Below are 15,834 nucleotides of genomic sequence, written 5' to 3'. Positions count from 1 at the left end.
GCTGGAGGCGGGGACTCTGTGGCCTCCCAGTCATAGGCAGGGGTCAGGGACAGGGTGGGAAATAGATGAAAGTGGCTGGAGATGAAGATGACTCCTCTTGCCTGGGCCTCAGGACCCCCTTGCTTGGCTCACGAGCCCTTGCACCTGGAGCTGACATGTGACCTATTACATAAGAGGCTTGCATGGCAGGAGGGTTCATTGCTGCTGGGAACCCTGGCCGTCACTCCCAGCCAGAGAACCAGCTCTGAGCTATAGCCAGCAAAAGCATCAGCAGGAAGCGGTTGCTCCAGGGGAGGAGGTAGCCTTGTGGTCTCCCCCAGGTTTCCTTGTCTCCAAGGTCAGAGGCTTGGGATGGACTCCTGCGGAAGCAGCACAAGTAGCCAAGTGAGGAGCTTGCTGGATGTCCAGAGATTGAGCTGTTCTTAGGGTGTTGATGACCAAGCTGAGGCTACTTGGATACTTCCTAATTGCCCCGCAAAGTCCTGGGCCCTGGGGTTAACTATCAACCCAGAGGCTAGCACACTGGGAAGCCACTGTGCAAGCGTGATCTGTTGCTAGAGACAAGTTCTGTTGTTTCTGCTTAGGGGCCTGAGAGGACTCAGCTGTCCTGTCCAGGAAAGGATGTGAGGGCCTGACCCAGCCCAGGGCTGTTGGAGGAGGTCCCCCTTACCTGCAGAAGCCTCATCTGCCTCTCCAGGCTGACAGGTTCAGGCTGGGGATGCGGGTGCAGGGCACAAAGCCCCGGGGGTCGGTGTTGGCCCTGAAGATGTCCCTCGGAACGGTGGTGATACCAGTGTTGTCACACACAATTCGAGACAAGGAAATGTGGCTCAGGGCCCTGCGCTGTTTCTTGGTGAAAACACCCCGTTTTTGCCACCAGAACCTACCCAGACAGCGGAGAGATGTGGGTGAAGTTTGGCAGGGATGAACAGGAATGAGCACCTGCTGTGTGTGAGGTACTTTACATACATTATTTCATTCAATTCTCCAAAATCCCTGCAAAATAGGTATGATCCCCATTTTATAAAGGAAGAAACAAGTTCAGCAGTCTAGTAAATTGCCCAGTATTAATTGCACAGTAATTTAAGTAGCCAGGACTGGATTTGAACCCAAGTAAATGCCAAATCCAAATAAGAAGTCAAGTCTTAAACCACAAGGTTATTGGAGGGAAACCAGATTTAGCTTTTGTGCCCATGTTTTCTGGGATCCTTAAGCCTGGAACAGTGAGGCTGAGAAGTCTCTCTCCTGAGTTAAAGGTGCCTCCAACTCAGGCAAGTGCTCTCTCTGCCTCTTACCAAGCTCTCCAGGGAGGAGCTCCTGGTCTCAGATCCTGCGTACTTGGAAGAGGTGAAGCTAAAAAGAGTACTTTCTCTCATTGCTGAGTCTTGAAATTCTAGTGCTTTTCTGCCCTGCCTCTGGGGCTGGTCCCTTTAGGGTAGGGGCACTTACCTGTCTCCACTTCGGGCTCTTCTGAACTGGTTCTCAAAAAGACAAGCCAGGAGAGGCCCCACTCGGGCCCCCGGCAAAAGAGGCTCTGCGATGGCCCCGATCCAGATGTCAATGTTGTCAGGTGTTCCATAGAGATCCAGGAACTTCCTTGCCAAACCCTGGTTTTTCAGAACCTGGCTGAGCTGTGCCAGATTCCGGGGCTGGGAGAGCCGGCAGAAGCGCCTCCAAGCATTGTACCCTGTAGGGAGAGGACAGGAGCAGTTCGGTCTCACCCCTGCGGATTCCCATGAGCTTCTGCTCGCCGCGATTTCTCCCAGGGGAGCTCTGTGGTCAGGCAATATTGGGCAGAAGAAAACCCCTGCTGGCAGAAGAGGCCTTGAACCTTCCAAAGACCAAACCACTGCCCTCTTAATTTGCAGTGCGAGCAGACAACCATGCTTTGCGCACACGCTGAGGAGTGTGTCCTAATGTAAGAAGCTGTCGTAACCCAACACTCACAATCACAATGATACTATCGTGGCATTAATCAGGCACAAGTAAGACATTATCTAGAACAGGAAAGCCTCTCAGATTTGTAGAATGCCCGAATGAATAAATGAGTGAATGAACCAAGAAATGAAGAACATGGATAAAATTTATCTACTCAGAAGAGGACCACATGCTATATGATTCCATTTATATGAAAGGTCTAGAATAGGCAAATATGTAGAGATAGAAGATTGGTAATGGTCAGGGGCTGGAGTGGGGGTGGGGAGTGACTATTATTACTAGGTTTCTTTTGTGAGTAATGAAAATGTTCTGATATTAGATATGATGCACAACTCTAAATATACTAAAATCATTGAATTATATGCTTTACATTGGTAAACTTTGTGATATGTTAATTATATCTCAATATAATTTAAAATTAAAAATTTTAACTAAAATTAAAATTTTTTTTTCACCTACTCAGAAACTAACAAAGACCATACTGATTTCTCAGCCATCAGGATCCCACACCATGACAAGTCACATGATATTATGGGGACCATTAAGATAGGAGGAAGATAGCTTTGCCGTGACTCAAAGAAACACCAGCCCAACGTTGTCCATTGAACTACAACTCCCAAACCCCAGCCCCCAAGCTGAACAAAGGAAAACCACATAAGGTTTCACCATTACCGAGCACTGCTGTGCGGCTATCTCTCAGGATCCTCACATTTTTGTGAGGTACTTTGTAATCCCAGTGTTATCAATGGATATTCGCTGAGCTTGAGCAACTGTGACTTTTCCAAGGTCACCCCACCATTAAGTGCAGTTCAGACCAGGCCTTCCAATTCCAAATTTGGGAAGGGATTGGAGGAGACTGCAAGAGCTGCGATCAGTACACTATTTGTGGGACAGTTTAGAGGGTACAGAAACCGTGTGGCAGCTTGGGCAGCTAGCAATATCAGACCTCCAGCAGGGGGCGCCCACAACACTAGCTGTCAGGAGCACCCAAGCGTAGGGAAGGAAAGAAACTCAGGTTCTTGAGCGCCTGCTGTGTGCTAGCCAGGGGCTGTGTTAGGTGCAGTAGAAACTGCCCACCCTTTATTATTCACGGCCAAAAATTAGCAGAGGCAGATGGGGCTTCGGGTTGTGTTTAGACAGGGAAGTAGGAGATGGGGAGAGGGAGAGATGAGTGAGGCTGTGGCCAAAGCCTTCCCCTAACATCGTGGATTGAACAGGGGGATGGAAGGAGAAATTTTGAAACTGATTCGAATTTTACTACTTCCTAGTTATGTGGGCTTGGGCCAATTACTAGATGTCTCTGAGTTTATTTTCTCATTTATAAAAATGTCTGTCACAGCTGCTTTTCAAGGTCATTGGGAGGACTAAAAGAGTTAATATCCATTAAAGATCCTAGCAAAGTGCCTAATTTTTCTTATTTCCTGAGATGAAGTCTTTCTGTGGCCTCACCAAACAACCAAGGCCGTTACTTTTACTCCACCTGTTCCCTGCCTCTCAGGCTCTTTGCCCAATTAGAGCCAAGAGCCAGTTTCTATATCCCTGGAACTGCCTCCCTGGATCTTGCCAGGGTGGTGGGGCATGGAGCAGCTCTTCCCTGCCTTTTTTTTTTTTTTTTTGCGGTACGCGGGCCTCTCACTCCTGTGGCCTCTCCCGTTGCGGAGCACAGGCTCCGACGCACAGGCTCAGCGGCCATGGCTCACGGGCCCAGCCACTCCGCGGCACGTGGGATCTTCCCGGACCGGGGCACGAACCCGTGTCCCCTGCATCGGCAGGTGGACTCTCAACCACTGCGCCACCAGGGAAGCCCTTCCCTGCTTTTTAAAGCCACTGTTTTTCTCTACGTGGAAAGTCCTGATCTCCTTTGTTCAGCTCCTGCGTCCAAGTCCTGGTCCTGTTGTGACCCTAAAGCTAGAGACCCTATGGAGGATGGAGAAGATGTGGCAGAACAGCAACAAGGAGGCCTCAGGGATGCTTTGTGGCATCAGCCTCAGCGCATCCTGTAGACAGTCCCAGTCAGAAAGGAGGCGCCAAGGGTCTTCTCTGAACCCTCCCCCCAACCAACCATCACCAGCAACCCTGCTCTGGGGAAGCCTGGGAAGGGGCGGGCAGCCCCCTCACCTGGGAGGCCATGGTCCCGGCTGCGTTGCATGTTGAGAGCTGCCAGGTCCAGCCCGATCCTTCTCACTTGCTGAAACAGCCGGTCTCGGAGCTCATCCACTAACATGGAATTTTGACAGTTCAGCTTGGCAGGGGTGGCCATGAGGCCTCGGAGGATGGGGTCGATGCCACCTGGTGGCGGGGAATATGAGCAACACAGATTAGACCAGCCTTTTGGAAGCCCCGAGGGTCATCACATGATGCCAAGCTAGCTCAGAGCTGGACAAGCCAGTCACTTACATTCTATAATGTTTGTATCCAGAAACGGTGGCCTGGGTGGACGTGAAGAGAGCTGGAGCCGGCAAGAAAAGCAATCACCCCCACTTCTCCGAGAAGGCAAGCTCCTTTCAGGACCACAACCACCAGTCTCCTCCCCTTTTAGAAATCCTCTAATCCCGGAGGGGACAGGAGGCCCGTGACTGAGGGTCTTGGTGGCGCCTGCCTTGTTTTCACTCACTTGGGGAGATGCTTAGCAGTAGCCTGGCCTCCGACACTAAGCTGGGCCCCACCCCCTCGCCCTGTCTGCCTCTGGAAAACCTGGTCACCTTCGTGCACGATTCGCCAGCTGGCGAAGAAGGTGGAGCTGAGTGGGACCCGCGAGTCGGGTGCTGAGGCCTGGTACTGGCTGTCCAGGCGGAACATGAAGGGCTGGATCATGGTGTGGCCGAAGCGGAAGGCCAGCGTGAAGACGTTGGCCACGCGGGGGTCTACCTTGCGGTAGTACCCCCGGTAGGACCCCAGGGTTTTCCTGGCCCTGGCCTTGCCCAGAACCAAGGGCAGAAAGTCCCGGTAGGTGATGATCTGGAAGAAAAGATGGAGGAGGAACGTTACCTCAGTGGCCACCCACCCCACTCCCCTGCCTTTGGACAGACCTTTTGCTTTTCGAAGCGCTGCTCAGACATATTGATTCTTTATTGGCAGTATGTCAAATGTGGCGATGTTAATCTCCCATTGTCTGATGGAGATACTGAGGCCCAGAGAGGCTGGGTGACATGAACGGGGCCACAGAGAGAGCTAGCGGCAGTATTGGGGATACAGGTCAGATCTCAGGAACACTCTCAATCACCCAGACCTAGCTGACTTGAGGCACATCCCCCAGGATGGCTTCTCACGCCAGATTGCCTTCTAAGGGATGCTGAGACCCAGGGCCCCCTACCTGGACCATGGCCCCCACGATCTTCCGAGCCTCCTGGTACAGCTTGTCACTGGTCCACCGAGGATTCAGGTTTCTCAGCTCAGTTGCCAGCCGGTTGTGCTCTCGCATAAAGAGGGTGTGCATGGCTGCCAGTTTCGGGGTTTCAGTTGACCGGCTGTCACCTTGAAAACCCCAAGTTCAGAGTCACCATAGTCCTTCCCAGAGCAATGTCTTTCTGCTAAGGCAGACAGAGCTCTGGGGACTAGAAAGAGGTGGTGGGATTTTGTGACCTGGGCCAAATTCCTGGCCCTCACTGGACCTCCATCTCCTCAGCTGTGCTGTGAGGCTCCACTGACAAACACAATGGGCCAGGAGTGGGAGGACAGTGGAGTCTCGGGTCCCTAAGTTACGGGAATGAGTTTGCGCGAGGTGGCACAGGGCAGCTGCTGGTCTTGGGCAGGAACCCTTTTGCCTAATGATTCTGCTCTGCAGGATTACCAGATCCACAGCTGGTGGAGGGTCCTGGGTGACTCTAGGAACCTGTCCTGTGGGTTGTATCCTTCTGCACGTTCTCTCCCGGGGGCTGGACCTCTCCCCAGCTTGGGCTTGGTGTCATGCTGCTCTCCCCAGGGAGCCCCATGGAAGGAGGAAGAAGGAAGGTTGGGCAGAGCCTGTTCCCGTAGCCAGACCTTCTCCTAGAGGCCGGGAAGGAAAGTACGTTCCTAAAGGTTGGCCTTACACACAGTCATTTGCTGGCTTTGAACTAAGCCCTTGTAATGTGGTCTTATTCAATCTACTCTTAAGTAAACCTCTGGTGAAGGCGCATGCCGCTCTTGCCAGGAGCAAAGAAACATACAGTCCTTAGAAAAGGGGCTGGAGCTGACTCCCTGCAAAGGAGGTGGTGGAGCAGAGTGGAAAGAGCCCAGACCTGGCCACTACCCTGACTTGAGTCCTCACTGTGGACTCTGCCATCTGACACTCTGCTCTGGAGCACGTTAGTTATCTTCCCTGATGAGTGTCTCATCTGCAAAACGAGGGTGCTCATAGTGCTCTCCTTTCAGGGCTGCTGTAAGGATTAGAGACGGCACATTTAAATATAGTAAGTAACCAGAAGCGATGACCATCATTATGATAACCAGCAAGGGGGGCAGGGGCAAAGACCCCCAGGAGAGTTCAGATTATGCCTCCAGAAGAAGGGACCAGGTGACAGTGTCTAGCAAGAGCAGGGGGGAAACTGAAGATTCTAAGGGAATTTAGCCCAGAGGAGAAAAAAAAGGTAGGCGAAAGTGAAAGCTACTTTCAGGTTATTAAAGAGGCTATTACTGTGTGAAAGATAGAGTTTTTTCTCCGAGGTTCTAGAAGCATGATGAAGAGCAACAGATGGGCATTGGATCAAAATGGGGGGGGAGGGGCTGTCTGCAGTCAGCACCGCACCAGATGAACAGCAGAGGGGGTGAGCCCCTTATCACCGAAGAGAGTCAAGTGGCGATCTCCGGCCACACACCGGGTTCACAAAGGGACTCCTTCCAACTTACTGATTCTGGGATGACTATGCACAGATCTGTGTGCCTAATATTGAGGTCTGAAGCCATGCACCCCCATCGAGTCCCACGAGGCTTTCCCAACCCGGAGCCCAGGGACTGGCTGTTTCGTCCTTCCGTCCCCCCAGTCTGACCTGCCAGGAAGCAGGGGATGTTCGCGGTGCGGTTGGTGAGCAGGCACGGGTCTTCGTGCAGGTTGTCAAAGGGCAGCAGGGCCCGGCCGTTGTCATGGAAGAAGGTGTTGACGGCCAGCAGCCCCAGCTGGTTGGTCAGGTTGCGCAGCCTCATGGCCAAGGGGTCCTCGCTGCCGTACACCATGCTGGCGTCCAGGAAGGAGGTGAGCGCGTTGATCTGGTTGCGGACTTCGTTCTTGTTTTGGGGGCACGAGGGTGCCGAGCGGAAGAAGGGGATGCAGTCACGCTGGTTCATGATGCGGGGGTCATCGGGCGGGATCTGAGGTGGAAGAGGAGCCAGTGACACTGGGGCCCCTCCCGAGCAAGCTCACTGCTCCTGGTCATCCCCCACCTGCTTCAAAACCTTGCTCAAAACTCCCTTTTTCCAGGAAGCCCTCCTTGACTCATCCAGACTCACGCTGCTCACCAGGTCATCCGAGCACCCTTAGCACGTTGTGTCATAGAGGCATGAAAGGTTAGAAATGGACGAGGCCTGGGGCTTCCCTGGTGGCGCAGTGGTTGAGAGTCTGCCTGCCGATGCAGGGGACACGGGTTCGTGCCCCGGTCCGGGAGGATCCCACATGCCGCGGAGCGGCTGGGCCCGTGAGCCATGGCCGCTAAGCCTGCGCGTCCGGAGCCTGTTCTCCACAACGGGAAAGGCCACAGCAGTGAGAGGCCCGGGTACCGCAAAAAAAAAAAAAAAAAAAATGGACGAGGCCTTAGATCCTCATTTTATAGGTGGGGAAACTGAGGCTCAGAGAGGGGAAGTGACAACTCGTTAGCGGGAGAGGAGGGATTAGAACCTAGTTCTCCTGACATGAGGCTTGTGCTCCTTTCATTCCATTCAATTCAACAGACCATTTCCTAAGCCCCTTTCTGTGCCGGGTGCCTCGGAGATGGTGAAGGTCGAGGAAACCCAGGACAGGTTGCAGGAAGCTGGCAATTCCGTGAAAACAGACCTGCACATCGAGTAATGTAACTCTAAATTGAGGTGGCATTTGCTATGCTTGGCTTAAAAGTCAAGAGCTAGGGAGACCTTCAAGATGGTGGAGGAGTAAGACATGGAGATCACCTTCCCACAAATACATCAGAAATACATCTACGCGTGGAACAACTCCTATAGAACACCTACTGAACGCTAGCAGAAGACCTCAGACCTCCCAAAAGGCAAGAAACTCCCCACGTACCTGGGTAGGGCAAAAGAAAAAACAGACAAAAGAGTAGGGATGGGGCCCGCACCAGTGGGAGGGAGCCGTGAAGGAGGAAAGGTTTCCACACACTAGGAAGCCCCTTTGAGGGCGGAGACTGCGGGTGGCGGAGGGGGGAAGCTTCGGAGCCACGGAGGAGAGCGCAGCAACAGGGGTGCGACGGGGGCAAAGCGGAGAGATTCCCGCACAGAGGATCAGTGCCGACCAGCACTCACCAGCCCGAGAGACTTGTCGGCTCACCCGCCGGGCGGGCGGGGCTGGGAGCTGAGGCTCGGGCTTCGGTCGGAGCGCCGGGAGAGGACTGGGGTTGGCGGCGAGAACACAGCCTGCAGGGGGCTAGTGCACCACGGCTAGCCGGGAGGGAGTCCAGGAAAAAGTCTGGACCTGCCGAAGAGGCAAGAGACTTTTTCTTGCCTCGGTTTCCTGGTGCGCGAGGAGAGGGGATTAAGAGCGCCGCTTAAAGAAGCTCCAGAGACGGGCGCGAGCCGTGGCTATCGGCGAGGACCTCAGAAACGGGCATGAGACGCTAAGGCTGCTGCTGCCGCCACCAAGCAGCCTGTGTGCAGCACAGGTCACTATCCACACCTACTCTCCTGGGAGCCTGTGCAGCCCGCCACTGCCAGGGTCCCGGGATCCAGGGACAACTTCCCCGGGAGAACGGGCAGCGCGCCTCAGGCTGGTGCAACGTCACACTGGCCTCTGCCGCCGCAGGCTCGCCCCGCACTTCGTGCCCCTCCCTCCCCCTGTCCTGAGTGAGCCAGAGCCCCCGAATCAGCGGCTCCTTTAACCCCGTCCTGTCTGAGCGGGAACAGATGCCCTCAGGAGACGTACACGCAGAGGTGGGGCCAAATCCAAACCTGAACCTCGGGAGCTGTTCGACCAAAGAAGAGAAAGGGAAACCTCTCCCAGCAGCCTCGGGAGCAGCGGATTAAATCTCCACAATCAACTTGATGTACCTGCATCTGTGGAACACCTGAATAGACAACGAATCATCCCAAATTGAGGAGGTGGGCTTTGGGAGCAACTGTAGACTTGGGGTTTGCTATTTGCATCTAATTTATTTCTGGTTTTATGTTTATCTTACTTTAGTATTTAGAGTTTATCATTGGTAGATTTGTTTATTGATTTAGTTGCTCTCTTCCATTTTTTTATATATATTTTTTTCCTTTTTCTCTATTTGTGAGTGTGTATGTGCATGCTTCTTTGTGTGAGTTTGTCTGTATAGCTTTGCTTTTACCATTTGTCCTAGGGTTCTGTTTTTGTTGTTGCTGTTGTTGTTTTGTGGTACGCGGGCCTCTTACTGCTGTGGCCTCTCCCATTGCGGAGCACAGGCTCCGGATGCGCAGGCTCAGTGGCCATGGCTCACGGGCCCAGCCGCTCCACGGCATGTGGGATCTTCGCGGACCGGGGCACGAACCCACGTCCCCTGCATCGGCAGGCGGACTCTCAACCACTGCAGCACCAGGGAAGCCCTGTTGTTGTTTTTACTATAGTTTTAAGTGCTTGTTATCATTGGTGGATTTGTTTTTTTGGTTTGTTGTTCTCTTCTTTCTTTCTTTTTTTCTATTGCTTAAGAATCTTTTTAATTTTTAATAAATTTTTTATTTTAATAACTTTATTTTCTTTCTCTTTCTTTCTTTCTTTTTTTCTCCCTTTAGCTCTGAGCCGTGTGGCTGACAGGGTCTTGGTGCTCTGGCCGGGTGTCAGGCCTGTGTCTCTGAGCTGGGAGAGCCGAGTTCAGGACACTGGTCCACCAGAGACCTCCCAGCTCCATGTAATATCAAACGGCGAAACCTCTCCCAGAGATCTCATCTCAACGCTAAGACCCAGCTCCACTCAACGACAGGCAAGCTACAGTGCTGGACACCCTATGCCAAACAACTAGCAAGACAGGAACACAACCCCACCCATTAGCAGAGAGGCTGCCTAAAATCTTAATAAGGTCACAGACACTCCAAAACACACCACTGAATGTGGTCCTGCCCACCAGAAAGACAAGATCCAGCCTCATCTACCAGAACACAGGCACTAGTCCCCTCCACCAGGAAGCCTACACAACCCACTGAACCAACCTTAGCCACTGGGGACAGACACCATAAACAACGGGAACTACGGACCCACAGCCTGAAAAAAGAAGGCCCCAAACACTGTAAGTTAAGCAAAATGAGAAGACAGAAAAACACACAGCACATGAAGGAGCAAGGTAAAACCCACCAGACCTAACAAATGAAGAGGAAATAGGCAGTCTACCTGAAAAAGAATTCAGAGTAATGATAGTAAAGATGATGCAAAATCTTGGAAATAGAATGGAGAAAATACAAGAAACGTTTAACAAGGACCTAGAAGAACTAAAGCGCAACCAAACAATGATGAACAACACGATAAATGAAATTAAAAATTCTCTAGAAGGGATCAATAGCAGAATAACTGAGGGAGAAGAACGGATAAGTGACCTGGAAGATAAGATAGTGGAAATAACTACCACAGAGCAGAATAAAGAAAAAAGAATGAAAAGAACTGAGGATAATCTCAGAGACCTCTGGGACAACATTAAACATGCCAACATTCAAATTATGGGGGTCCCAGAAGAAGAAGAGGAAAAAAAAGGGACTGAGAAAGTATTTGAAGAGATTATAGTTGAAAACTTCCCTAATATGGGTAAGGAAATAGTAAAAATGGCCATCATCAAAAAAAATCTACAAACAATAAATGCTGGAGAGGCTGTGGAGAAAAGGGAGCCCTCTTGCACTGTTGGTGGGAATGTAAATTGATACAGCCACTATGGAGAACGGTATGGAGGTTCCTTAAAAACTAAAAACAGTACTACCATATAACCCAGCAATCCCACTACGGGGCATATACCCTGAGAAAACCATAATTCAAAAGGAGTCATGTACCACAATGTTCATTGCAGCTCTATTTACAATAGCCTGGACATGGAAGCAACCTAAGTGTCCATCAACAGATGAATGGATAAAGAAGATGTGACACATATATACAATGGAATATTACTCAGCCATAAAAAGAAACGAAATTGAGTTATTTGTAGTGAGGTGGATGGACCTAGAGTCTGTCATACAGAGTGAGGTAAGTCAGAAAGAGAAAAACAAATACCGTGTGCTAACACATATATATGGAATCTAAAAAAAAAAAAAAAAAAAAGGCTCTGAGGAACCTAACAGCAGGGCAGGAATAAAGAAGCAGATGTAGAGAATGAACTTGAGGACACAGGGAGGGGGAAGGATAAGCTGGGATGAAGTGACAGAGTGGCATGGATATATATACACTAGCAAATGTCAAATAGATAGCTAGTGGGAAGCAGCCACATAGCACAGGGAGATCAGCTCGGTGCTTTGTGACCACGTAGAGGAGTGGGATAGGGAGGGTGGGAGGGAGAGCCAAGAGGGAGGAGATATGGGGATATATGTATATGTATAGCTGGTTCACTTTGTTATACAGCAGAAGCTAACACACCATTGTAAAGCAATTATACCAATAAAGATGTTAAAAATTAAATAAATAAAAAAAAGTCAAGAGCTAAAGGTATAATAGGAAGATGAGGGACAGTTCCCCAGAGGAGCTTGAGGAAGGAGCCAGCCAGGGGCCCTCACATGTCATGTCGCGAGAACACTGCCCTACCCAGTAGGGGCGAGTGAGTGTGTGTGTGTGTGTGTGTGTGTGTGTGTGTGTGTGTGTGCGTGCGCACAGAGGGTCCCCTCTGTCCCCAGAAGAGGCTGTGCTCCCTGGAGCCCGTCTTTTCTTCCCTAGTGTCCCTCACCATCCTTGCCTCTCAGCTGAAGGATAGCACCGTGCTCACAGCCCGATCCCAGGAAATGGTGAGAACTGCAGGGCCCTCAGACCACCCCAGGAGGGAGAGAAGGGCAAGAGCTAAGAGACCCTAAAGGCTTCCCCTGTTGGAAAGGGACCCAGGGGTCAAGGCTAGTCTCAACTTCTTCCCCTTCTGTGAGGCCAGCACCGGGACTTCCTGGCAGGTTGCCCCCCGCCCCCGCCCCAAACACACACAGAACCAGGCGTCTGTGCCGGACTGTGCATCTCTGTCTGATACTCCAGAGTCACAGGCAGCTCCTTAAGGCAGGTGCACTAGGTACCAGATGCCCAGCCCCAGCTCTCTGCCAGAGGTGGAGGCCACATCAGGAGCCTGGGAGTCAGGGTTAAGTACCTTGATGGGGAAGCAGGGGGGCAGCTGGTCACAGGTCCTCTCACAGTCGACGCCCACAGTGAAGGCCACTCTGGCTGGGGACTCAGGGACGAAGTCCAAGTCGTGGTCAATGAACTGGCCCCACTGCATGAACATGAGGGACCGGCCCCGGTCGGTGGTTAGCCTCTCACTGGGGAAGCGCACGATCTGGTTGGAGACGGCTCGGACCTGGTGGGGAGATAGATCAGCGTGGGGCGCTGACTCTGCAAGGTGTCAGAGCCAACCCAGGACTCAGGGGGTGGCAGGTTGCCCCTGCTGGAGTTAACACAGTCCCTTCTCCTCCCCTGCCCTCCCCTCCCCTCTCCTGCTTTGTCCCACTTCCTATGTGGCTGTCATTCCTACAAGGATGCTCTCCAGCCCAGCTCCTGAGGACTCCAGGAGTAATTCCAGGAAGGGGACGGGCCAGGTTGGCTGGCTCAGACCCCACCAGCTTCTCCAGAGAGATAAATAGATGAAACTGATAGATCAATTTATAGACTAATGGATAATTAGATGGTAGAACTGATTGACAGATGCAAGAATTGGTTGCTAGGCGATGGATAATAAACAGAGAATTGGATAGATGGAAAGATCAACGGAAGAAAAATTGATAAATAGATGTTGATAGATGGGTAGATGACAGATTGTTATTTTGGCATATGAATAGAAGATTGATAAATTGTTAAATGTGAAATAGTTTAGGTCAATAGATAGAACTACATTAAGATGTATTGCTTCTTATATTTAGCAAGGTACTTTGACATGAATTCTTTCAGAAAAAAACAATATTGTAATGGCTAGCATTAATATATCACATCCTACATGGGTGTTTATATCAAGGACTTTATTTAATAGTCACAACAGCAATATTAAGTGGGTTTTACGGCCGTTTTACAGCTGAGGAAACTGATTCAGCTGGAGTCCTTGCCCAGAGTCATCAGCCAGCCTGTGGGACAGCCAGGTTCGAGCCCTGTCCGACTCCGGGCTGTGCTTTTACTCCCCACGTTTAGAAGAGATGGAACATCCTCCAGCCCCTCAGCCCTGACTCACAAGGGGGAGGAGGAAGCCATTGCGCTTCTTGTCGGGGGTCCAGCCGAAGGGGAGCGACAGCCTGTCCTCATACTCGGCTGGCAGCCAGCGCGCCAGGGGCTGGTTGGAGGCCCCCAGCTGTGGTCTCCTCCTGCAGTGGTGGGTGGGCTGGGGTTAGCAGGGTTGGGGAGGAGAGGAGGGAACTGGGCCCCACCAGGTGAGGTGCTGCCCCAGCACCCACTTGTTGTTGCATCTCCCAGTGATGGTTCGGTACTTGTTACTGCACTTCTCGGCTTCATCCCGGGGTGCACAGCCACTGGCCTGGGACAGCAGCCGCATTTGGGATTTCGTTAGCACATCTGCAGGTGGGACAGTGGGCAGGGTTCTAGCTTCTTCTAGAGCTGGTCTGTTCTGTACCTCCCATCCCCTTCCCCTCTCCCCTCCCAACACCCCGAGGCGTGCACCCTGCAACCCCCTCCTGGCTTCCTTCCACTCTGCAGTACCAGTGACATTGAAGGATCCGGGCCCCTGGAGTTGTAACTTCTCTTCCAGCAGTCCCAAGGCCACATGCATATAATCGGCAGCCTGAACGACTCTCCTGGTGGCCACTGCTTGTTGTTTGAAGTAGGACAGGAGGTCCATGGGGCTGGCCAAGCCACTGTGAAGCCGCTGCTTGATGCTGCCCAGAAGAGGAGAAGGGAGGGCTGGAGAGAGGAAGCAGACACACCCAGCAGAGCCCTAGCCTGGGCAGTGGACAGTCAGCACGGTGTAAACAGACAGAAGGATGGATAGAAGGGAGACTCTCTACCGACATGGCACTGTCCCAAGGTGCCCAGGGGCAGGTGATGGGTGAGATGACCTTGGCTAGAGTCCATCCATCCCCCATCATCAACCCTTCCAGGCCCATGCAGTCCCCAGACCCAGGCCCGGGCCCACCTCCTCTCAGTCTGATTGTAGGCGGCATCCACTAGCAACTTGGCCTCTGTTATGCAGCTCTGGAGGACTGAGGTCTCCACTACCCTAGGGGAGGCTGTTCAGAGGGAAGGAGGCTTAGGGTCCAGGGCAGCCACAGGACCCTCAGACCCAAGTGCTTCCCCCTCCATTGCCCTCCTCCCTGGCTGTCCAAGGGGCTATTACCTGGGGTGGTGCCCTCAGAGAGCCGGGCCAGGGTGAGGGTGTCTAGGAGCCCAACCAGGGCCAGGAGCAACTTCATCTCTGCAGCGAGACCCCAGCCACAGGGTGGTAAGCGAGCACACCTCTCACCTCCTCCTGCTCTTCTGTGGAAGTAGCTGGGAAGGGACTTTTATAGCCTGTCCTGGGGGAGGGAGGGGAGCTCTGGGCCTCAGAAGCCCAGCCTCTTGAGGTGGAGCTCTGGGACTTCCCTCTCATTTGGGGGCAGTTGTGACACTGAAACACCCCACTTTACCCCTCACCAACATGGAGATGTTCTTTCATCTGCTCACTCCATCCCCCGCCTCTTTGTTATCGAGTTCACTGATAGATTTCTCCCAGGGCCCAGAGCAGTGCCTAGAACACAGGTGTCGCTCCGTGAATATTTGCTGGGTGTGCCTCAGAAGAGCGCTGCGCCTGGTCCTGCCCCTAACTATGTGTATGGTCTTGGGCAAGTCACTTCCCCTCTCTGAGCCTCAGTCTCCACATTCCTAAAATGGGACTTGGGCTGAATAATAGGAAAGGCCCCTCTCCTCCTCCAGCAGGGCAGAAGCCGGGTCTGTCTTACTGCCCTATCTCCCCAGCCCCCAGCACAAGGCCTAGTATTCAGTAGGTGCTCTAAGTTGATTGAGGGGATGAATGATGTGGGGTCAATGATTCGGTCCCTCCCCCTTGCTCCAGCTCTCTCCAAGATGCAGGGGAAGGTGAGGTGATGGCGGAAGCAGGGCCTAGCAGTGAAAATCAAGGTGCTGCCTCATGCGCCATCTGGGGGACACAGTGCGAAGTCACCGGGAAGCACCCCGCGGAGTGATGGCAGCAGGCTTCCGTGCAAGCTGAGGACCTGCCTGAGGCTTAGCGCTTCTCTGCGCGCTTCTTCAGTGCACGTCAGTAGCAGGTTTGCACCACACGCTCGGTGTAAATTCTGACTTTCTATGGGCTTGGTCAGCAGTGGCTTCCTTAGGGGAGGCGGTGGGCTCCGACCCACCTGGGTTTGGACCCCGCTCGGCCTGCACCACCTTGGCTGGGCCTCCATTTCTGCATCTGAAGGGTAGAACGCCCCCAGTCGGCGCTCCCTCCAGGGCCCAGGACTTCACACCCCTTGGCCTTTCCTCCTGGTTTATGCCACTGGATGAGCCAAGCTCATCCTTTGCTCCGACCCCATCCTGGTCTGCCTGGACAGCGCTCAGCCCCAGAGTCACCCTCGCTGCACCCTGCAGCCTGCCTGCGCTCGCCCCTTCTTCGGGTGGACGTGTCCATCCCTTCCTCGGAGCAGTCGCTGTGCCTG

General features: G+C 52.7%; 1 protein-coding gene across 1 annotated transcript; it reads right to left on the bottom strand.

The window, feature by feature from the left end:
• Positions 1-681: 681 nt before the first annotated feature.
• EPX (eosinophil peroxidase) lies at positions 682-14,592 on the bottom strand. The gene is made up of 12 exons (XM_060133073.1): positions 14,517-14,592; positions 14,316-14,409; positions 13,883-14,058; positions 13,621-13,738; positions 13,401-13,530; positions 12,333-12,539; positions 6,906-7,224; positions 5,252-5,412; positions 4,641-4,896; positions 4,057-4,227; positions 1,450-1,687; positions 682-883 (listed from the first exon to the last, which is right to left on the bottom strand). Exons 1-12 carry the CDS (start codon positions 14,590-14,592, stop codon positions 682-684), a joined length of 2,148 nt encoding a protein of 715 aa, XP_059989056.1.
• Positions 14,593-15,834: the final 1,242 nt, after the last annotated feature.

This window comes from Lagenorhynchus albirostris, chromosome 20 (assembly GCF_949774975.1).
Source record: "Lagenorhynchus albirostris chromosome 20, mLagAlb1.1, whole genome shotgun sequence".
Lineage (NCBI taxonomy): Eukaryota > Metazoa > Chordata > Mammalia > Artiodactyla > Delphinidae > Lagenorhynchus > Lagenorhynchus albirostris.
This window is presented reverse-complemented; position numbering and strand designations above follow the sequence as displayed.